The sequence below is a fragment of the Convolutriloba macropyga genome, chromosome 2, assembly GCF_964194025.1.
Source record: "Convolutriloba macropyga chromosome 2, txConMacr16.3, whole genome shotgun sequence".
NCBI lineage: Eukaryota > Metazoa > Xenacoelomorpha > Acoela > Convolutidae > Convolutriloba > Convolutriloba macropyga.
The window spans coordinates 13,288,813-13,312,586 of record NC_134469.1 but is presented as its reverse complement, the minus strand read 5'-3'; the positions used below and the strand labels follow the sequence as shown (position 1 = coordinate 13,312,586).

Genomic DNA, 23,774 nt, shown 5'->3' with positions numbered 1-23,774 from the left:
TACTTGTCAATTATTGATCATAGACTGGTTCTAATGGTTCTAGATACTTAATCTGGTTGTTATCAGCACTTGTGTGTAATTTGAACTGGTTTGGAAGAGTATTTGGTACTAATTTTCACATGTAATTTTTTCGTAATTTTGATGATTTTTCCGCATCAGGGCTGGTGTGGTAAATATGTGAATTTTTCAATTTTTATAGAACTTTGGGCAAATTTTTTGGCTTGGCCCACTCATTAGATATCGGTGGGGAATAACTATGCAATAATTTCAGGTCTTTGGACACTTATTGGTCAACTTTTTTACTGATGTCTGAAGAACCGAAAAATGCGAAAAATTGAGGGCTCCAGCGTCACTCAATTTTTAAATTGCTCCGATCGGGCTCAAAATTGGTAGATCGTTTCAGTGGCTTAACAAACCCTGCAGCGCAAAAATTTTGCGCAATTTAAGCGTTTTTCGCAAAATTATGATTGTTTTCGTGATCTAAACCTGGCTATTTTTGAATCATGAATTTTTGGTCTGAATAAGTCGTCACTGTTCATACATTATCGGTATTGAATGGTTAAAATGGTACTGTCTGTGCTTGGTACTAATGTATGTTACTGAATTATAGGGTTTGAAGCTATTTATCGGGTCAGAACATTGATTTTTGCGTCCAAAATGCTAATTTTCAGGCATGATTTTTCCCCTAATTGAGCTTCTTCGAGACATGTGTCAGTCTAGTGATTCTCTAGTGGCCTAAATCAGGTGCTAACTGTTGTTACTGATATCTGTGGCTATCAGGTGTAGCATTTTGGTAGGTTTGGAGTTGATTAACTTAGGTTTTGTACCAGTTTTTCTGTGAAATGTACTGAATTTTTACTTGTGAGGCGTCATGTTTGGTGCATAAGTTGACATAGATTGAAGATAATTGATTTTTGACAGTAATTGTGGGTCATACTAGTGAGTACTATGTTGGTGGCAGCTATTGGTGTGGTTTAATGCATTATTTGACTATAATATATCGAGTTTTTCACTTTAGAATTTCAGACCAAATTTTGTGAAATACCTGCAATTTTCGATTTTTTCACTTTTTTCAACATTTATGAATTTCTGTACAATTGTATGGATTTATTAGGCTTAGATAACTACTAGAGAGACTGAATATTGGATATGGGCTCATAAGTCTGCTATTTGATACTATTTTTCTGGTCTAAATCTGGCTCTATTTTGACTAAATTGAGAAGAGTTTGGTAGGCTTCAATTTTTTTTGTTATTATTTCAACGATTTACTTAACAATGTTCCATATTTTTGATATGAGCGTGTAGAGCTTGAGCATGCGGATGTTTTAAGCTAATAATATCAGGTTTTCGATCAGTATTTTGGATTTTATGAACATGTTCGTGAATTTTCAAAAAGTCTCCAAAATTGAGGGGCCCAGCGTCACTCAATTTTTAAAATGCTTCGATTGAGCTCAAAATTGGTGAATCGCTTTATCGGCTCAAAAAACCCTGCAGCGCCAAAATTTGGGCAGTTTCAACTATTTTTTCACTAGTTATAACGTTTTTGCTGCAGTGAACCTGGGTTTTTTGAAAAGGCTCAGATAAGGGATAGGTTATTGGCTATGAGGCTATGAAAAACTTGTTCAAAATGATTGATATTGCTATGGTTGGACTGCTAATGAGTAGGGCTAACTGAATTAACAATAAAATTGGGCATATTCGAGTTTTAAGATGCATTTTTGATCACTTTTTCTTGAAATTACACTCGATTTTTTGTTATTTTCATTACTTTTGCAGTCTTTTCTCAGCTTGTATTGGCACTAGGGGGCTGGGAGTGCATATTCTGAGAGATATAGATGTGGGGGTGCTGATGGTATAGTTAATGTTTGTCAGAAGTTAATATTTTTGACTCTAGTGGGAAATAACTGGATTTTTCCTGACAAAATTGTGGCGTTTTGAGAGCTTATTTGGGTTTAAGTCTTCATGGTTGATACTGGGATGAGCTGGGACTGGTTTTTATGGTACTACAAAGCTAGTGGGGGGTCGCACTAGAGTTGTAGGGGGTATAGGTGGCTTTTTTCGGGTCAGGTGGAGAATAAAATGACAAAATTTTTGAAGCGGAGGATTGAAGTAGAAGCGCAATTTTCGTTTTTTTGTCATTCTTCAACATATACTTGGAAATATTGGGTTTTAACGGTTGTTTGAGGTTGTACCATGTGGGTGGCAGCTGGGAGTAGCTGCTGGAAGCATTTGGGACAGTTTTTGGCATATTTTTGGGGTATAATTTACACTACATTTTAATCAATTTTAGCACACTTTGGTAAGGTTCGGTATTTTTGTCATAACTCAACTTTTATTAATTTTTGACGGGATTTTTGGGTACTGGGATGTCAAGCGTGAGCAGTAGGATGGTCTAGGGCTATAAAATGGGTCAATTGGGTGTTTTTTGTGGGAGTTATCATTGAATTCGAGCGGATTCGAAAAGTGTCAAAAATTGAGGGCTCCAGCGTCACTCGATTTTTAAAGTTCTCCAAATCGCATCAAAATTTGCATGTCGGTTTCTGGGCTTAAAAAATGCTGCAGCGCAAAAGTTTGGGGTGATCAGGGCGTTTTTCACAATTTTATGACTATTTTTCTGAAGTGAACCTAGGATTTTCGGAAGGGTCAATTTTAGGCTAAGTTTTTGGTACTTAGAACGGGTCGAATGGGGTCAATAATAGCTGGAATCGCTTTTGCTGGATAAGGGCTTTTCAGAACAATAGGTTAATCCAGGTTCGGACAAATAGTTTCGGAGATATATTAAAATAACTGGATTTTGAGGTCAAAAATTTTCGGTTTTTTGGCAATTTTTGGGTTTTAGGGCTAAGTTGCTCAGGCTTGTTGGGCTTTTGGGGCGGATGAAGGGTACTGCTGGACTGTACTGGGTCTCTACATTTTAATGGATATAGATGGTTATGGGTAGAGGGTCGAAGACTTGACATATAAGCTCAAAAATGATGTTAAAATCTAATTTATCATAGCCACTGGCGAGTTTTGGAAGACTTAAGTGTGAAATTCCTGCATATATTACAATTTCTCTCAGCTCATAGAGACTTGCTAATACAGATTCGTAAGTTGGTTTGTGATAGTATCTGAATTTTGTAACTAAGCTGAAGATATAACGTTCGGAAATGGGGTCGAAGTAGATTAAAACTGAGCCAATATCAGGTGGATATCTAAGTCTAATTGCACTTGGGGCTGCTGGGTACCAGCTTTTGACTTCTCGGGCTAATCCCTTTGCCATTGCAAGATCTGCTGACATACAGTGTGCAAAAGAGTGTGGTGAATATAAGATATCTGTTGGAGAACTTAGATATGTTGCATTTATTTCTTGACTAAAATGGTTTAAATTTTGATTAGATGAGCCTGGTGAAGATTTTTTTGTTTGAGATCTGGTTACTGGTTTGTTTTGTGGAACTGCTGGGCTGTTTCCCTGAATATTTTGCTATGCTAGCTCTTACTTGATCTAATTTTGTCTCTCTACTTGGGGTAGTTGACTGTTGTGCTGCTTGTGCTGATGCTTTTATTGCTTCGCGCTTTTCTTCTTGTTCCAGTCTGGCACGTGCATTTTTTGGTCTAGGACTGCCTGGTCTTCTAACTCGGTTGGTTAGGTAAGGGTTTGTTCTATCTTCTTAATGCAACATTATTTCTCTATCACGTTTAAATCCGCGTACATTTTTCCGCTATTGGTAGTCTCTTGATTTGAATGAACTTTTCTCTGGTTTTCGTTTTGGGTTATAAGGTCTGGCTCTTATTTTTCTATCAACTAAAGCAAATTGTTCTTCGTGTGTTTCTGGAGGCGATTCAATATCGAATGGTACTATTGACGGTTGTGGCTGTTGAGATGGTAGAAACATTTCATCGTCTGATGAGGATGATACAAGAGGAACACGAACTTCTGGTTCTTGCTGTCTAATTTCGTCAGCAATTAACGGATTAACTGGTATTCGGGCAATTTGTTCTGCGTCCAGGTTTAGGTCAGCTAAATTTTCATCTGAACTGCTATTTTCATCAAATAAATTTGGGATTGCTTCGTCTGAACTTGAGGAATCAAATACTGGAAGATGGACTGGGGCAGTTCGTGGTCTAACTGCTGGTGCTACTACCCTTGGTGGGGCTGGTGGGGCTGCTGGAGGTGCTGCTACTGCTGGTCCTGCTAATGGTCCACCTAGGGGAACATTTATGGTCACTCTGTCTGTATCTTGTTTCTCTTTTGTTGCTTGTTTTGTTTCCTTTTCTTGTTCATTTATCAGTTCTGGAATGTGTTTATCAAAAAGCTCTGGCTCCATGTGTTGTCTTCTAGATGGATCTGGTTGAAAGTTTACCGGGTTGATGACTTCGAGGTCTTCAGGAGTTTCACTTGGTTGGATTGGTTTCAATCTGATTCGATGAACACATTGGGTGTAGTTCGTATTTACTTTTCGAATGATGTAATTAGAATCAGTAAGGACTTTTTCCACTTTACATAGCGGTAGCCATTTCTGAACTTGGGAAGCTATTACTGTTGATTGCTCTAATAGCTTAGGGTTTAAAAGTAAACAAAATGATTTTTCCAGAATCGGTTTTGCTGATGCTTTTTGATCATAATACTTTTTGTACTTCAAGTATGCAGTTGTTAATTTTTCTTTGTTTTCTCCAAACTTTTGCATCATGGCATCTTGCAGTTCATTTACAAAATCGGAATTTACTGCTACTGCATCCATTATTTTTCTGGAGAACCGTATGTCAAGGGGTTTTATGGGTTCTCTGCCATGGAATAGAGTTGAAGGACAACAATTTGTTGCTGAATGATATGAAGTATTATGGATAAAGGTTGCAAGAGGAACATATTTATGCCAGTCTTTCCATTGTTCTTCTGTATTAAGTTTCAGAATTCGTTTCAGTGGTCCGTGAGATCGTTCTACTGCTCCGATAGTCTGAGGGTGCTTTAGTGAGGCATGTTTTAGCTTTACTTCTAATAAACTTGCTAATTCTGACATTAATTCAGAAGTAAAGTTGGTTCCTAAGTCACTAAGTATTGTTTGAGGAATGTAGCTGTGTTGGAAGAACACCTTTACTAGTTCTCGGGCTACTGTGTCAGCATATCCATTTGTTAATGGAATTGCGAATAGGTACTTTGTGAAGACATCTATTGCACTCAAAACATACTTATACTGCGATGACTTTAGGGGGCCTACTAAATCAATTTGGAGCATATCTCCTGGATATGATTGTAGTGAACTGACAGGTTGCAGTTTCGGTGTGATGTGGCTTTTCGGTACTCTGTTCAATTGAAGACAAGTGAGGCAGTTTTTGATGAAGCTAATGAAATGTTCAGTGAAGCCTGGATAATAAAATCGCTTTCTAAATTCCTGAATTGTTGCTTTGATGCCTAAGTGACCCGCTGTTTGTGAATTATGGAGCCTATATATAGTCTCTTTCAAGAAATGCTTAGGTACACAGAATTGTTTATGAAGCACTTTTCCAGTATCATCAAAAAAATTCCGGTATAAGACATTCCCTTCAAGAATTAATCTGTTTAAGTGCTTGTGATACTTTTTTAAATTTGTTGTAGCATACTTTAAGTCAGGTTGTTGATTATTTTGTTTAATCCAGTTTATTACTGTTCTAATGTCTGTATCTTTTTGCTTCTCATCTGCTAAGTTAAGGCTAATTAAGTTGTCTGTAATATCTGGGAATTCATCTAATGGATTTGGATACTCAATTGAATTTATTTCTTATTTTCTTTTTAGTTTTAATAGACCTTGAATTTCGTTTAGTTCGTTATTGAGGTGCTTCTTTTTGTACTCTTCGTATAATCCCAGTGTTTTTAATTGTTGAAGGGTTTCATCAGTAACTTGGTTTCCAAGTGTTTGGTGTTCGTCAAATAAGGCATTCATTTCTATATCAGGGTTTTGTGCTTCAGTATCAATTTCGATTTCTCTGACTGGAATTCTATCTGTTAATTTCAAAGACATTGTTGCTGTTTTGTCGTTCTCCATTCGAGAAAGGAAATCTGCAGCGTAATTAGCGCGTCCAGGAATGTGAGCAATTACTATATTAAATGCAAGTATTCTGTCTAAACAATTCCAAAGAGATGGCGGTATTACTTTTGACTGAAAGAATTGTGTAAGGCTTTTGTTGTCAGTTAGTATAATTACTTGTTTACTTGATCCCCAAATGTAGTGCGAGAAGTAGTCCAGCGCGTAGTACAATGCTAAGAACTCTTTGTAGTAAATTGAGAATTTTAATTGCGTAGCATTAAACAAATGCGATCCAAACGATACGGGAGCGTATGTTTTCTTTTCTTTCTTTCCTGTTTCGTTTACGCAGTCTTCCACCATTAGTACAAAACCTGCACCGTGGTAACTAGCATCTCAAAGAATTACATACTGTAGGCCTGGTTTTGGCAATCGCAATGTTACATTCGTTGCTTCCATTAGATCCTTCTTTATTACTTCTAATGCTTTTACATGTTCTTCTGTGGTTTCAATTACTGCATCCTTCTTCAGGAGCTTGTAAAAGGACATAAGTTTTTCACCTAGATTAGGAATGTAATTTCGGAAGAATTGCGTGAAGCCGATTAATCGTTTTACTTGTTTTGTTGTTTTCGGCATTTTAAATTTATCAAGAAATTTCGTTATTTTTGATTTTTCTGGTGATATTCCTTCTGCACTGATGTTATTTCCAAGGAATTTCATTGTGTCAGTTGCTATTTCACACTTTTTGGGTGACAATTTTAATCCAGATTGACGTATACACGTAAAAATTTCTCTTAAAGTGGGTACCAATTGTTCAAAATTTGTTACTGCATTTCCAATATCATTCATAAACTGGGTACAGTTTCCTGATGCTAAACAGGGGTCCAAATAATGTCTAATGAAGGAGCTAAATCCAGTTACTGACTTATTCAATCCTTGTGCAAGACATTTATATGCATAAGTTCTCGAAGCAAAGTTAAATGCTAGCAGTTGCACTGATACATCGTCTGCCATTTGCACACAGTGATATGCTTGAGAACAGTCGAGTTTGGTAAACAGTTTTTTCCCGGCAAAGTAATTTATTGCGTCACTCATGTTGGAAATCGGAAAATTGGTATTCACGTAGTCATTTTTCAACAAGTGGTTTACTTTTCTCAAGTCAATTAATAGTCTGAGTCTTCCTGAGTTCTTTCTTTGAGCGAAAAGTGGACTACTATATCTTGATTGAGACAAAGTTGTTACCAGTCCGTAATAATGCATTAATGCTAATTCTACTTGTAATTCATTTCTCAAGTGCACAGGTGTTGGAGGGCCTTGTTCATAAATTGGTATGCTTCTTTCTGGAGTTAACTTTATTTTTAGATCTGTATTATATCCAACGTCAAATCTGTGTTTCGCAAAAATATCACTGAATTCGACTAGTAGTTCACCTACTACTGCTTTTTGCTCATCATTGAGGGCTGATCTTTCCCACGGAAACTTGCTCAAAAAGGTTATTTTATCCTGATTATTACCCTTTGGATCTAATTTCTCCATTTCTTGCAGTTTTAGCATTTGCTCATAGATATCTCTCTGCAAGGGCGACAAATTTGTCGGATCTGGGCATGTTTCAGGCGTTGGGAACCATAGTTTTTCATATTCCGGGGTCGGTTTCGCTGGCTGAGATTTTTTTTTCGGGGTGTCTGTAACTTGAATTAGTTGATTTATTTCTGTTAAATAATTTTCGCTAATTTTTGCCACATTAATTAATTGAGGATCTACTTCTAACAACTTTTCAGCTTGGTCTGATGTTAAGAATGAAAATTTGGCTATTTCTTCGCCTTTATTTATGGTAATTGGGTGATCGGTAATGTTCAGGACATAGATGTACAGAATGTTATTTTCAGCAACTTTACTTAAAGAGGATGTTAATATTACTTCACTGTCTTTTTCAAATATTTCGTTTGGAATTATTACACCACAGAGGTCAGTGAATGATTCTAGTTTATCATAAAGCTTGCATTCTAATACTGCTTGTTGATTTGGCTGTAAGACTTGCTTTTTCTGTGTATAAACTCCAAATTTTTTACGTTTTACAACTCTTCTGGGTTGCTTTTCTGGCTTTATTTCATTTATTTGCAGAGTTTGATCAGGGAATTTAATGTAGCTTTGTCCTGGGCAGATGCTAACTTTGTGTTTAACGAAGAATTGGTTGCCTAATATTACAGGAGTTGTTACAATTAAAACAAGGAAATCTTCTGTGAATGTTTGTGTGCCCAATTTAAATGTGATTTTAATTGCTTTATCAATTTTAACTATGTTTCCGTTTGCCATTTTAACTTTATCTAGATCAGGCTTTTCTATTTCTGTTATTGAATTGATATTTGTATTAATTAGCTCCTTGTAGAACTCACGACTTATCACGTTGGCAAATGCTCCTGTATCGATTAGTGCGCGTCTTTCTAATTCTCCATTAAATTTAACTTTAACATAGGACAATGTTCTGCCTAAAAGTGGGACAATGCTGAATAATTGCTGAACATGTGGTGTTGGCTTTGGTGAGGATTGAGGTACTTGTGTTGGGAGTTGCACAGAATTATTAACTTTACTTTTATTATTATTACTTTTGCGTTTTCTACGCTTTTTGTTACTTTTAATATAAACTGGCTCTATTACTTTATCTAAACTAGGACTAGACGTGCTTTCGTTATAATAGTTAACTGAGTTTTTATAAATTTTATTTTGTTTTTTAAAGTTGGGTGGCTTTATTAGTTTTTTTGTTGATTAAATGGGAAATTCATACCTCTCATATTTCTGCTTTGGAGTGCACCAGCACGACTAAATTCTTTTGCTTTTTGCATTCCATATCGGTCTTGTGCTGGACTATCGTAAACTATACCCTGTCTAAGAAGGTTTTGAGGGGTATTTTTTGTTGGGAACCGGTAAACTGGTCTATTAACATAAGCTGGATGAACAAATGGGGGACTGTCTGAAGGTTCGGTCCAATAATTACGAGTTTGTGGCTGTTCGTTATAATGAAACGGTCTAGGGGCGTTAAATTGTGGTCTAAACTCTCGGTAATTATTAGCACGAGGGGCATACTGTTGCTGAGGCCGATAGTTTTGCTGAACTGGACGGTAATTAGACTGATGTTGAGGGTAATTTGGTCGATAATTTTGGTATTGGGGGCGGAAATTTTGTCTATAACTTTGTTTATAAACTTGCTGTGGATAATGTGGTGTAAAAATATTAACTGGGCCTTGTTCTGATGGCTCATTTTTAGGTGCTGTTCTCTGCTCAAGTTTCTGCTCAAGTTCTTTCTGATTATTTGAAATAGTAGCTATTGCTTTTAACATTTTATCAGTATTTGTTTCTGTTATTTCATTAAATCCGTCGTCAAAATACTCTTCTCTATTACACATCTCCCTTATTGCAATTTGTTGGCTAGCTAAGGTGCATAACTGATCAATGGTATCTGTATCTGGCCTTTCTAAGAGTTTAGGTTTAAGCCAGTTTGGCATGGACTTAATAAAGAAGCGCTTTATTTGCTCATTTTTTCGATTTTCTGACATCTGAAGGGCAGAATCTCTTGCTGCTGTCTCTCTTTCGAATCTACGAGCCTCTGGGTCACCTGCTCCTGCTGGCGCTACCACTATTTCAGGTGCTGGATATGCTTTTTTGGCTTCAGTTCTTAACTTTACTAAGAAATTTTTAACAGTGTCTGTTTTTGGATTAAACTTTTGGTTCTCTAACTTTATGATTCTAATTTCTCTCAAGTCATCCTGCGTGAATCTGTTTCTTAGAGCTGTTATACTGTCTTCGAAGACTAGTCTGGTAGCCTCTGGTAGGGTTAAGAAGTATCGTAAAGCGTCTCCTTTTAAATGTAATTGCAGAAAGTTCGCTTGTTGCGCGTTTGCGATTGCTGCAACTCCGATTGCACCTGTTATTAGTTGTTCAAACTCGCTAAAATTGTCCGTTTCTGATCCGGAAAAAGGCGTGATGTTGATCTGCGCGTGTGCCATTTTGCTTTTTACCCGAATAGATTATATACTTTTCGTTCAGTCAGTCTTACTTTCGTTCTAAAGTATTAAATAGCACACTTAACTTAACTTAATGGAGAGATTAAGGGGATTTAAGTGAAGAAAACAGTTAAATGTATAGCACAAGAATATCAGAAAAGAAACTACTGAAACCATTCGTTCAGAAAATAATAAAGAAGGGCTGCTTATAAACCTATTCCTAAAGCTCCGGTCGAATCGTCAGACTTATATCGTTGAAGCCGTATGGGCCGCCGAAGTCTCACCTCTAAAGAGTGCCCCTTAGTTTAGGAAAATTCGTGGGGACCACGACCGCACAGGCCTTGTGGAAGCTGCACTCAAATAGGCAACAGCATAATTGACCGAAGTCACTGTTTGATTCATTAACCTCCGGAGCTGGGTGGGGAAATAAAATATAATTGTTTTTTATTTTTGTTTAAACTTTTGTTTTGCCCTCTTTTTTAGTTAATAATTAAGTTATGGTTTCAGTAATTTATTATTCTGATGTTATCTGATAATCAGTGATGATGTTATCAAGGTTAATATCTCTATCAGATTGAAGTTTGTGACGGATAAGGCCAAATTTGCGAGATTTCTGATTTAAACTTTTTGCTGTCCAATAAATTGCTACACGTTTATCATCTTTATCTAGTACATAAATAACGATGGACTTATAAGCTGAAGAGGAAAAAGCGCTTACTATCTGAGCTTGTGTTTTATTGCTGTTATGGGTATAATTGATGTTATTCCCTTCAATATGTTCAACAAAATTGGGGGAAGCTCGGCAATTATTAATAGCGGGGAGAATTTGTTCTTTATAAATTGACATAAATAAAGCACCAAAGTTAATTTTACAAATTCATTTACTCACAATATCCTCGCTTGCAAATACCCTGTGTTGTTTTTGTCCGTTGTGGCGGCTGTGGTTGAGTTTGTTCCAGTTATTGTCCACTCAAACGTTTTTGAATTATTGTTACACTTAGTCCACAAAGACACAAACACAGTTTCCACCCATTCTTTCCTTTGTTACTGCTTTTTGTGTTATCATCTTGCTCGGAAAGGAAGTGCTGGATGTGGTTCTGGATGATTGGAGGCTCTTAAGGTAATGAAGAAGAAGAAAAGAAAGAAAACAACAGAATAAAGAAAGGAAATATCGAAAATATCAAGGAATTAATCGAATTATCGGTCCGTTAAACTGGAAAACAATTAATAACTCCTGTCACCATGTTACGCACTGATTTTTAATATTATTCCTCGTGGTGTTATTGAGGTTTATATTAGAAGTAATTAACTTAAATAAATGGCATTTTACAAGGACTTATTTTGGTGTTTCACAGTGCGATTTTTAGCAGATATATTTTGAATAAAATTAGCTAGTAATAGCCTTTTATTGAGCGGTTCAGATGCGTGATATATCCACTAGTTTGCCTTGCAATTTTGTGTTAAGTTAGTCGCTATTTCATCTGTAACTTAATTTATCAAACTTGGAGGTTTTCAAGAGAATTTCCAGTTCAATCTTTAATTATTTTAGCAAGAATTATTTAATAATTTTAACAAGAAGTTTCTCAAGTTTATCAAGTTTTTATAAGGTGATAGGCAACTGATTGTCAGGCTGGTTCTCCGGTGTTCTGGTGATAGTGGGTTCCGCAAGATTGTGCCTTGAGTTGTATTGGTCCTTCGCAAATATTTACTGATTTAAAAGTTGGGCAATTTCCGGCTTTTGTACGTCTCTTGGTGTTTGTTCAGTACATATACAATTCCGTATTAGCACCTACTTTATCAGAATAATTACTTCACCAAGTACATAATCTCTCATGAAGTTATTTACTGATTATGTGAATTTATCATCAAGAAACTCAAAAAAGTAAATATTGAGGCTTTTAGGCACTTGAAGTGTTTTTCTAGTAAAACTGTCAATCTGCGGTTGTTTTTCGTAAACATAAACAAATTAGAGGTTACAGGCCTAGATGGAAATACTGGCTATATATGGCCTTGAAACTAACTGAATATTAATTAATATAAAGCACTTAATTATGGATATTTTAAGGAATATCATCGCGTAACTATGAGGGACGAAATAGGTGCGTGATACATAGTCTTCCAAAATTTCAAGAGGTGTTCTGTTTTTGTTGGACTTATTCAATAAACGCTAATGATTTGAGACCAAATGGTCCAGGGAATATTTTTCTTACTAGAGTTCAGATAAGCAATGCATTTTTTACTAAATCTCACACCTGAAAGACATACAACCATAACTTTGTAAAGTCTGCTCAAAAAACTCCTGCTTAAGAAAGAGGATGTTCCAAGCAAGATAGTCGTTCGTCTTGTAAAATCTTGCGAGATAGTGATTGTCTTCAAGATCTGGAACGAAAGGTTATTCCATCTCACATTACCTTGCACGATAATCACACAAACAAAATTACAACGGTTTATAATATAAAACATAATATTTTTAATACACTGACAAAATATGCAGCATTTCTATCAACTACCTAGAAAATGAGTGCTGGAAATAAATTCTGGGCCCAACTGGCATTCTCTCCCTTTTAGATCTCTTCCCGCATTACTTTTTGAAAAACATGCTTTTTGTGTTCACTCTGTGCAGCTGTCAGTGATCAACGAGCGCCATATTTATTGCGAAAACAAATGAATCGAATTACAATTTACTAACATAGGTTTCCAGGACAATCAAAGTCCTAGTCAGCGGATATTAAAACTAAAAAAATTTTTGTGCCTTGAAAGAAGTGACTCCGAACATAATTAGAACAGTTCAAAGTTTCAACAGTTCCTATACGAAAGGTTTTCTGCTGCATAATGCAACGCAAAAATTTTATAACACCGTCTCGTGCAAGAGTAGAAAAAAAATAATTACCAAGTGAAAAAACTTAGCAGCAAATTCTAAAAAAGTAATTGAAATATGTCCTAACCTGAAAAAGATATGTAGTTTGCACTTTTGAGTCCTAAACAAGTTGAAAGTCCGTCAATATTAACAAAAACTTGTTAATTTGGTACACGAAATCTATGTAAACGAGCTCAGTCTCGTGATATACCTGACAAAAAGTGATGTTTTTGTAATAGAACGGGTTTATTATATATCAGTCGGAGATTGGCAAGCCAATGCAACACTAGTGGTTGTTGGAACAAAATTACTGAGCCAAATCTTGGTTTTTGTGTTTACTATATTAAAATCCAAAGTAATTCACATATTTATGATCTCTGGTGTCCAAATTTAAACAAATTAGGGTGTTTGTGTTAACAAAACCTATCACCTTAGCCTACCTTTCCTGATCGTGTTCTTCTGACTCCACTTCGAACAGTGAAAAGAAACCTCATCAAGAAAATCTTAATTATTTTCAAGAACGGCTCCCTCTCTTTCCCTATCTTCTCTCTCTCTCTCTCTCTCTCTCTCTCTCTCTCTCTCTCTCTCTCGCTAAATTGAATCACAATATATTTCATTCGCAGAAAAAAGATGCATAATTTTTCTATCAAATAGCTAGAAAATCAGCGGTCAAAATAAATTTTTGACCAGACTGGTGTTTTTTTCTCTTTTAGATTTCCTCTAGCAAGATTTTTTAGAAAAAACGTAAACTGTGGCAAATTTGTGCAGCTGTTCGTGATCAACGAGCATAATAGTTATTGCGAATTCGAATGTATCGAATGAGACCCACTTACAAAGGTTGCCAGGACATTCAACGTCCTTGCCAGCGGATATTAAACCTATAAAATATAGAAAAAAATTTTATTGTCGAGAAGACAGTGACGTCGAACATAATTTGAACAGTTCAAAGTTGTCTACCTAGATGAAAAATTTTTTGCTGAATAAAGCGACAAAAAATTTTTCATCAACGTCTCGTGAAAGATTAGAAAAAATTTTTTTTGCCACTCGAATATATTTAGTGTCAAGTTAACAAAAATTGTAATTGAAACATATCTTAGTCTGAAAAAGATATGCAGTTTGCAATTTTGTGTCCTGAGCAAGTTGAAAGTCCGTCAAGATTAACAAAAACTTGTTAATTTGCTATACAATATCTAATTAAACGAGCTCAGTCTCGTAATATACCTGACAAAAAGTGATGTTTTTGCCTTCAAACGTGTTTAATATATATTAGTCGAAGATTAGCTGGCCAAAATAACACTAGTGGCTGTTGGTACAAAATTGCTGAGCCAAATCTTGGTTTTGCGTTTACTATATTAAAATCCAAAGTAATTGACATGATTATGATCATTGGTGTCCAAATTTAAACAAATTCACGTGTTTGTGTTAAAAAACTTATCACCTTAGCCTACCTTTCCTGATCGTGTTCTTATGACTCCACTTCCAACAGTGAAAAGAACCCTCATCAAGAAAATCTTGTTTATACTTCAAAATGGCTCCCTCTCTTTCTCTCTCTCTCACTCTTTCGCTAAATTGAACCACAAAACATTTCATTCACTGATAAAAGATGCAACAATTTCCCATAAAATAGCTAGAAAATCAGCGCTTAAAATAAGTTTTTGGCCAGTTTGGTATTTTTTTTCTTTTAGATTTCCTCCCGCAAGATTCTTTAGGAAACACGTAAATTGTGGTCGGTCACTTTGTGCGGCTGTAAGTGACCAACGAGCATAATTGATATTGCAAAATGGAATGAATCGAATGAGATTTCACTGCCATAGGTTTCCAGGACTTTCATCGTCCTTGTAGAGAATATTAAACCTATAAAATTTTGAAAAAAAAATTAATGTCGAGGAGACAGTGACGGCGAACATAATTTGAACAGTTCAAAGTTGTCTACCTAGCAGAAAGATTTTCTGCTGAAGAAAGCAACAAAAAATATTTTATCATCGCCTCGTGCAAGAGTAGAAGAAAATTATATTGCGACCCAAATATATTTAGCATCAAAATAACAAAAATTGTAATCAAAACAAATCTTAGTCAGAAAAAGATATGCAGTTTGCAATTTTGAGTCCTGAGCAAATTGGAAGTCCATCAAGATTAACAAAAACTTGTTAATTTGGTATGCAATATCTAAGTAAACGAGCTCAGTCTCGTGATATACCTGACAAAAAGTGATGTTTTTGTAATAGAACGTGTTTATTATGTACTAGTCGAAAATTAGCAGGCCAAGGTAACACTAGTAGTTGTTGGAACAAAATTACTGAGCCAAATCCTGGTTTTTGTGTATACTATAATAAAATCAAAAGAATTTCACATATTATGATATTTGGTGTCCTAATTTAAACAAGTTCAAGTGTTTGTGTTAACAAAACCTATCACTTTGGCCTACTTTTCCTGAACGTGTTCTTGTGATACCACTTCAAACAGTGAAAGGAACTCTCAACAAGAAAATCTTGTTTATGTTTCAGAAAGTCTCCCTCCCCCTCTCTCTATTTCTCGGTCTCTCTCGCTAATTTGAACCACAAAATATTTCATTCACTGACAAAAGATGCACCATTTCAATCAACTAGCTAGAAAATCAGCGCTCAAAATAAATTCTTGGCCAGACTGGTACTTTTTTGTTTTTTAGAATTCCTTCCGTAAGATTTTTTAGAAAATTACTTTAATTGTGGTCACTTTGTGCAGCTGTAAGTGATCAACAAGCATAATAGTTACTGCTAAATTGAATGAATAAAATGAAATTTCACTTACATAGGTTTCCAGGACATTCAAAGTCCTTGTAAGTGGATATTAAACCTACAAAATTTTGAATAAAATTTTATTGCCGAGGAGACAGTTTCGTCGAACATAATTTGAACGGTTCAAATTGTCTAACTAGATGAAAGATATTCTGCTGAAAAAAGCAACACAAAAATATTTTATCATCGTCTTGTGCAGGAGTATAAAATTTTTTTTTGCCATCCGAACTTATTTAGCATCAAGTTAACAAAGATAGTAATTGAAACATATCTTAGTCTGAAAAGGATATGCAATTTGCAGTCTTAAGTCCTGAGAAGGTTCAAAACCCGTCGAGATTAAAAAAGTTCGTTCATTTGTTATACGATATCTAAGTAAACAAGCCCAGTCTCATTATACACCTGCTAAAAATATGCTATTTATATTTGAGTCAAAAATTGGCTAGGTAATTTAACACTAGGGGTTGTTGGTACAAAATTATTGAGCCAATTCTTGGTTTTTGCGTTACTTAATTTTACGTCTAAAACTTCAAATATTTAAGATCTTTGGTGTCCAAATTTAAACAAGATGGAGGGTCTGCAAAATCTACCAGCTTAGCCTACATTTCCTAATTGATGTTCCTGTGACTGTACTTCAACCAGTGAAACGTTTATATGAGAACCCTCATCAAGATAATCTTGTTTCCCTATCTGAAGACCTGTCGTTCTCTATCTCTCTCTCTCTCTCTCTCTCTCTCTCTCTCTCTCTCTCTCTCTCTCTCTCTATCTATCTATCTATCTATCTATCTCTATCTTTCTCTCTCTCTCTCTCTCTCTCTCTCTCTCTCTCTCTCTCTCTCTCTCTCTCGATTTCTCTCTCTCTTTCTCTCTCTCTCTCTCTCTCTCTCTCTCTCTCTCTCTCTCTCTCTCTCTCTCTCTGAGGGTTCGTTAGTAATGCAGCCTTCCTGATCATAATGTGTGTATTATTTTACCTCTTCTTCGAGTTTTTGCTAGAAATCGGATTAATTGAATCCCCCGTACGTGTTTTCAAAACCAAATATTTAGCAGGAATCCACTGTTCTTTTTTGGTGTAGTCAAAACCTCTAGTTAGCATGTTCCCGTTCGTGCTAAATCTAATCAATATGATACTTAATCCGCAACTTGACCAAATATTATACAATATTTTTTTCCAATTTTCTGCTTCTGGTCAGAACTATGGCGTATTTCAAAAACTGCATTCGTTAAATTGGTAAGCTTTAAAGATACTATCTCATCGAGTAACTTCCTTGGAACCACGTAATCGTTCATTGGACGTTTCTGTCAAATTTTTCCCTATTTGATTGTTATGGATATTTGCAATATTCACTAGTAACATTCCTAGATATTTAGAAGACACAACACAATGCACCCTACAAAAAGATGCTATTGTTGAATTTTGATTCATTTTGTAGTGCTTCAGCCGTTTTTCCTTTTTGCACTGCTCCTATTCACCATTCCTTTTTTCCTGAAGAAATTTTTGAGAAAGCAGTTTGTTTTTTTTCTAAATTTCATTGCTAATTGTGGTCACCAAAAACAATCAGAATAGATATTTTTTTGGGTGCGAACCAATTCGCGAGTTGGCAGCTAAATCCCAGGACATTAAAGCGTTTGGATGAACAATTTATCGACTAGGAGTCGATTTTCGTGATCAAAATTGCTTGTCTTGTGATTCTGATTGGAGACGGTTTTGAGATCTCCTTATCTGGTGCGAAGAGATTTTTTCAGGTCTTGTGTTCAGTTTGTAGGACCGATTCCTTCCCAGTATATTTTCAAAGCCAATTTTTTCGGTCATGGTTGCACGCCTTTTGAACCTTATACAATATATGGCTTCTCCATCTAGAACTGCTGCTGAAGGAGGCACCCAAAGGATCTCGACGACTAACAAGAGAGTATTTCAATTGGGTGTTCCAATAGGGAAATCCGTCCCGGATTGGAGTTGTCTAAGAGAAAGTCTCAGTTTATTCAGCTTCTGGTTTATGCTGTCTTGTCTCAGCCACCGCTAATCCAGCGTCTTAACTCCTTGAAGATGTACCAGAGCCACGAAACCTACTATTATCTAGGTCACCTAGATGTTCAGACCCATCAAGAAGCAAGAATAACGAGTCTCCTCAATTAATCTGTCAAAACAAAGCAACTGAGCGATCTATCGAGTCCTTCATTCATAAGCAACTGCAATTTCACCCAAGTTGTGTTCACACAGTGCCCTAGTAGAAACCAGTCCCATTTCAAAGAAATATGCTCAGCCCCCGCTTACGTTTCGACTTATGAACAGACCGTACTATAGCGGAAAATGGGAACGAAATGTCTGTGGTCTATTCAAATTGACCATGAAAAGAATTTAACTCGACATTATCGTTGTCTCGGCTTTAGCTCGACCCAATTTCTTGCTGCTGATTTATGCCTCGCACCATATTTTTGCTGCCAGAGTCCAGCTCGACCCAATCCCAATGCTCAAGAGCAAATTGACCAAAATTTGATGCTCGACATTATTTTGACACGAAAAATGAGATGAAAATGTCTTTTGATGTGTCCTTTTTTTGCCTCGGAAGTTTTTACATGCAAAAATTTTGGAAGAAAAGTGACCAAAAAAGTTAATATTTTTAACATTGCTAATGACTAGAAAACCATTACAATTAGTCTACCTAGTTTCATTCGATCATTTAATTCTGCAATATGTTGCAGCTGTGACCACTGACTGCAACTGCGACCCAGAAAATAAGTAAATTTTATGGCATTTTTTTGTTTTTGAGATGAATTGAACCACTAAGGTGCGTTGATGCTTGGGACGCAAAAAACAGAAAGCAACAGAAACCAAAATCAAACAGAATAACAAAACAGAGACTTGATAGGTTTTTGCTGCACACATAATGGTCGACCAGTAAATTGGATTCTCTTTGTCTGCTATTGATTGTTGATATAAACTCTCTCTCTCTCTCTCTCTCTCTCTCTCTCTCTCTCTCTCTCTCTCTCTCTCTCTCTCTCTCTCTCTCTCTCTCTCTCTCTCTCTCTCTCTCTCTCTCTCTCTCTCTCTCTCTCTCTCTCTCTCTCTCTCTCTCTCTCTCTTTCTCTCTCACTCTCTTTTTCTCTCTGAATGCAGCTAGTGATGTATTTTCTCTCTCTCTCTCTCTCTCTCTCTCTCTCTCTCTCTGAATGCAGCTTAGCTTCGTTAGTAATGCAGCCTTCACAATCACACTGTGTGTATTCCATTACCCCTTCTTGGGGTTTTTGCTAGAAATTAAATTAATTCATTCCACCATACGTGTTTTCAAAACCAAAAATTTAGCAGGAATCCACTGTTCTTTTTTGGTGTAGTCGAAACCTCTTGTTAGCATGTTCCCGTTCCTGCTAAATCTATTCAATTTGATACTTAATCCGCAACTTGATCAAACATTATCCAATATTTTTTTCCAATTTTCTGCTTCTGGTCAGAACTATGGCGTATTTCAAAAACTGCACTCCTTAAATTGTTAAGCTTTAGAGATACTATATTATCGATTAACTTCCTTGGTGACGCCAGGGAACCAGGAAATCGTTCATTAGACGTTTTTGTCACATTTTTCCCTATTTGATTGTTATGGATTTCTGCAATAATCACTAGTAACATTCCTAGATATTTAGAAGACACAACACAATGCACCTTACAAAAAGATGCTATTGTTAATTTTTGATTCATTTTTTAGTGCTTCAGCCGCTTTTCTTCCTTTTTGCGCTGCTTCTATTCACCATTCCTTTTTGTCCACAAGAAATCTTTGAGAAAGCAGTTTGTTTTTTTTCTAAATTTCATTGCTGATTGTGGTCACCAATAAAACAACCAGAATAGATTTTTTTTGAGTGCGAACCAATTCGCGAGTTGTCAGCTAAACCCCAGGGCATTAAAGAGTTTGGATGAACAATTTATCGACTACGAGTCGATTTTCGTGAACAAAATAGCTTGTTTGGTGATTCAGATTGGAGAAGCTTTTGAGATCTCGTTATCTGATGCGAAGAGATGTCTTCAGGTCTGGTGTTCAGTTTGTAGGACCGATTCCTTCCCAATATATTTTCGAATCCAAATCTGTCCGTCATGGTTGCACGGCTTTCGAACCTTATACGATACATGACTTCTCCATCTAGAACTTCCGCTGATGGAAGCACTCAAAAAATCACGTCGACTAACAGGAAAGCATTTCAAGTGGGCGTTCCAATAGGGCATTCACGGAAACCCATTGATCCCCGAATCCGTCCGGGATTGGAGTTTTCTAAGAGAAATTCTCAGATGATTGAGCTTCTGGTTTTTGCAGTCTTGGCTATTCCAGTGTCTTAACTCAATGAAGATGCGCCAGAGTCAGAAAACCTACCCTAGTTGAGAAATTCTGGTTTTTAAACATAAGAAATTGTGATCTCGTCGTTTTTTTTTCTAGCCAAAATCAACGAAATTTCCTATAATTTTTTTGTCGGTATCATTGTTGCCAGAGTACTTGACGAGAATCGTTACTCTTGCTTCTTGATTGGTCTCACCATCTCGGTGCCCTAGATAATAACATACTATTATCTAGGGCACCGAGATGGTCAGATCCATCAAAAAGCAAGAGTAACGAGTCTCGTAAAGTACTCTGTCAAAACAAATCAACTGAGCCATCTGGCGAGTCCTACATTCATTAGCAACTGCAACATCACCCAAGTTTTGCTCACACAGTGCCCTAGTAGAAACCATTCCCATTTCATAGAAATGTACTCTGACCCGACTTATGCTTCGACTCATTAAAAGACTTACTCTAGCCAAAACTGGGAATGAAAAGATCATGCTCGATCTAAATTTACCATTAAAAAACTTTAACTTGACTTTATCGTTGTCTCACCTTAAGCTCGACCCAATTTCTTGCTACTGATTTAAGCTTCAAACATATTTTTGCTTCTTGACTTTAGCTCGACCCAAGGCCAATGACTATTATAACTCGACCGAGATGAGATGCTCAACTTTTTTTATGGTTCTTTTTTTGCCGCGAAAAACTTTAAATGCCAGAACATTGAAAAAAAAATGACTAAAAACGCCAAACTTTTTGACATGGCTAAAAAGAAGAAACAATTACTATTAGTCTGCCTAGTTTCATTCGATCTTTTAATTTGGCAGTATGCTGCAGCTGCGACCACTGATTCATTTTCAGAACTCAAGCAAACTTGTAAATTTTGAAGCAGTTTTTTTATTTGTGATATAAATTGGACTGCTCAGGAGCGTTGATGCTCGGGAAGCAAAAACAGAAAACCAGGAAACCTTTAAGAAAACCAGAATTGTAAAACACACACTTATGAATAGACTTTTGCTCCACACATAAAAAGACCAATAAATTGAGTTAATTTTATCTGCCAATGATATTTCTCGACCCGAGAAAACAGCATTATCAACCCATGAAAAAGACATTCCTCGACTTCAATTAGAAAGTTTGAATCTGAAATTTTAGTGAAAAAAGGTCTTTTCTTCAAGAATTTTTTAGTCAATTCAAAATTCGACATTAATTTTCTGCCTCTCAAATCTATTTTAGAACAGTTTTCATTTAACAAGTCTACAAATCAATTCCTAGATGTACGGTGATTATAAGTGTTAACTACGCAAAGATGTGATTTTCTTTAACTGCTCACAAACGAAAGTTATAGCAATTGTAAAGACCTTATGGTCTGTATTTGTATGCAGTTTTTTGTACTAACGACTTTTCGTCTGTTAGTTTTTTTTCGTCTGGCCATTTAACATTTCGTCATCCAAAATGGTAGATGCTATACGCGTTCAAGCTGCAGAAACAACGGGAGGCATGCTTATAAGATTGACCATGATCTTATTAACTTTTGTTCATGAGTAAAGAGACAACATAATTGAGCTTCGAAAAGAGCGCTCATAAATACAAAAAAGCCCTTGACCACTGATTATTGAAAGCAATCGCTAAAACAAACAAAAAGCACAACAAAGTAGAAAAAGTCAGTATAAAATATCCACAAAACATCAGATCAAGCAAAAGACAAAAAAACAAGGACACCACGGAAAAAAATAGTCAGATGGAGAGAAAAGGAAAAATATCAAAAAGAAAAATAACCAAGACCTAGACTGAGCAAACAGTAAAAATAATGGAGGCACCGAAATGCACACCGAGACCGGGGAGATGATTGGCGAAAAAAACTTGCAAAGAAAAACTTGAAAATTTAACTGAGCAAAAAAGTATAAGCATGTTTTCTAATATGACTATTACTGATTTCAATGACTCTTCCCACAAACCAATCAATTGATCATGTTTGTGCATTTTAGTTATCTTAGTGTATATAACTTGATGATGTGTTACAGTATAAAATTCAATTGGCCTCTTCAGGCCTGCTCTGAATTTTTTATCGTATTTTTGACGCATGATGTACGTTCCTTAGAAGATAACAATCGTCTTATCTTACAAAAGACTTGCTAATGAACGGTTATCTTGTAAGACTCTTGCAAGAGACTTCCAAAATAGCATTCATAGAAAAGTATCTCGAGGTTCAATAAAGGGTAGTTGCTAATCTTTCCTAATGATCAGCGTTGCTGTTTCCCTCATTTGGCTTCTGCGATCTGTTCTGTTCCCCCTCTTCATTGCTTCCATGAGCCCCATTTACAAATTATAAGTTGTTATGTAGCACGTTACTATGTAAGAAAATAGAACGTGCGCCTGGGGGTCAAAAAAGATTTATGCTCCCTAAACTAGGGGGGACTGAACAGATCCGACTCCTGTTTCTTGACTCTGTAAAAACAACAACCTTTTTTTAAAGTATCTACAGTGGCTCACCCTTTCCTCCTTTTTTACTCGGATCGTAAAAGGTCTAGTCTGAGCCTGTTTTGCCGGATATTTATATTTGTGTTTAATTCGTTTTTGTTTTGTTTCAGAGATGAATCTGAAGGAGATTACATGGACTTTATTAATGGATATCATAGGTAACATAAATTTTTAAAGGTTGACAACTCAATATAATTACAAATTAATACTATTACTGTATATTTGAATGAATGAGCTTTTGTTATATGTGTTAACCGTGCAATGATATGATACTCTATAATTGCTCTCAAACGAAAGTCATACCAATTGTAAAGAACTGATGGTCGTCTGGCCATTTGACATTTTGTCATCCAAAACGGTAAAAACATGTAAACCTCTAGAGGGCATTAGGGCGCTGAGCACTTCTCCTAGCGCCATTTGCCATACTATTTTCTAAGTATGCGCTGTTGATGAGACAAAAATTCATGATTTCTTTCAAAACTTCACTTTCTATCATTATCAAATTAGCATTTTTTATTATATTTGAAAATATATCTGAAAATTGACTGCGCAGGTCATAATTTTGTGCAGCTCAAAAGATTTTGAATTATTTTTTTCAAATATAAGAGAAATTGAGAAAAAATAATAACCATTAAGATTGGTATTAACATGAGTATCTGCAATCAGTGGATGTTGACCACTCAGTGACTTTGACTTTCAGACTTAACTCTCGCAGCAATTTTATTGATTAAGCAATCAGCACACGATGAACAGTCACCAGAAGCCCAATTAACGCTTTCTTCATAGTAATGGTCAAATTATCTTAATTTGCCTCTTAAAATTCTCAGAAGGGTTTGCAAGAATTGGGCGGAGTTTAATAACAGGGGACAACCTTTGACTTCAGATCTTGGGATGAGGCTGGAGCCAGGGATTATCTCAGGAGCAAAAGAGACAACCATCAAATGCAAAATCGATTGTAAGTAAGATTGAAAAAAATCTCTGTTTTTTTATCTCAGCTGATAAATAATGCGTGAGTAATTTTGTCTGAACAATTGTTGCTAAACGTGGGCTTAATTCATGTGCACATAATGCGAAATAGTGCAATTTTGAAATGGTCAATGTTGTGTTGCAAAATTTGGCAAAATTACCCAAACAAACATATCATCAAGCTAATCCCCCGCCCCTCAAAAAATGAAGCGAAAATTGTAAATCTTGAAATGATATTATAGTTCCCTTTGAAAAATTATGCTAAAAATTAAAAAAAAAACTATTAAAACTCAGTCGTTGCCTTCAAATTTTGTCCTCCAAAAGTTCCTGCATTTGGGTGATAGGACCCCTTTCGATTTTTACCTAGGTAAATTTAACCACAGTGATTCAAGTTTTACAATTTTTCTCAAAAAAAAAGTTGT

General features: G+C 36.0%; 2 protein-coding genes across 2 annotated transcripts in view; one reads left to right on the top strand and one right to left on the bottom strand.

Moving 5' to 3' along the window:
* LOC142356726 (S-formylglutathione hydrolase-like) overlaps nucleotides 1-23,774 on the bottom strand; it is a 341,513-nt gene that overhangs the window by 248,998 nt on the left and 68,741 nt on the right. The window lies entirely within an intron of this gene.
* Nucleotides 1-23,774, top strand: part of LOC142335134 (uncharacterized) — an 89,592-nt gene that overhangs the window by 21,391 nt on the left and 44,427 nt on the right. The window contains exons 5-6 of the mRNA XM_075383498.1: nucleotides 22,497-22,544; nucleotides 23,270-23,341. Of these exons, the coding sequence (XP_075239613.1) occupies nucleotides 22,497-22,544; nucleotides 23,270-23,341 (120 nt within the window). The remainder of the gene's footprint in view (nucleotides 1-22,496; nucleotides 22,545-23,269; nucleotides 23,342-23,774) is intronic.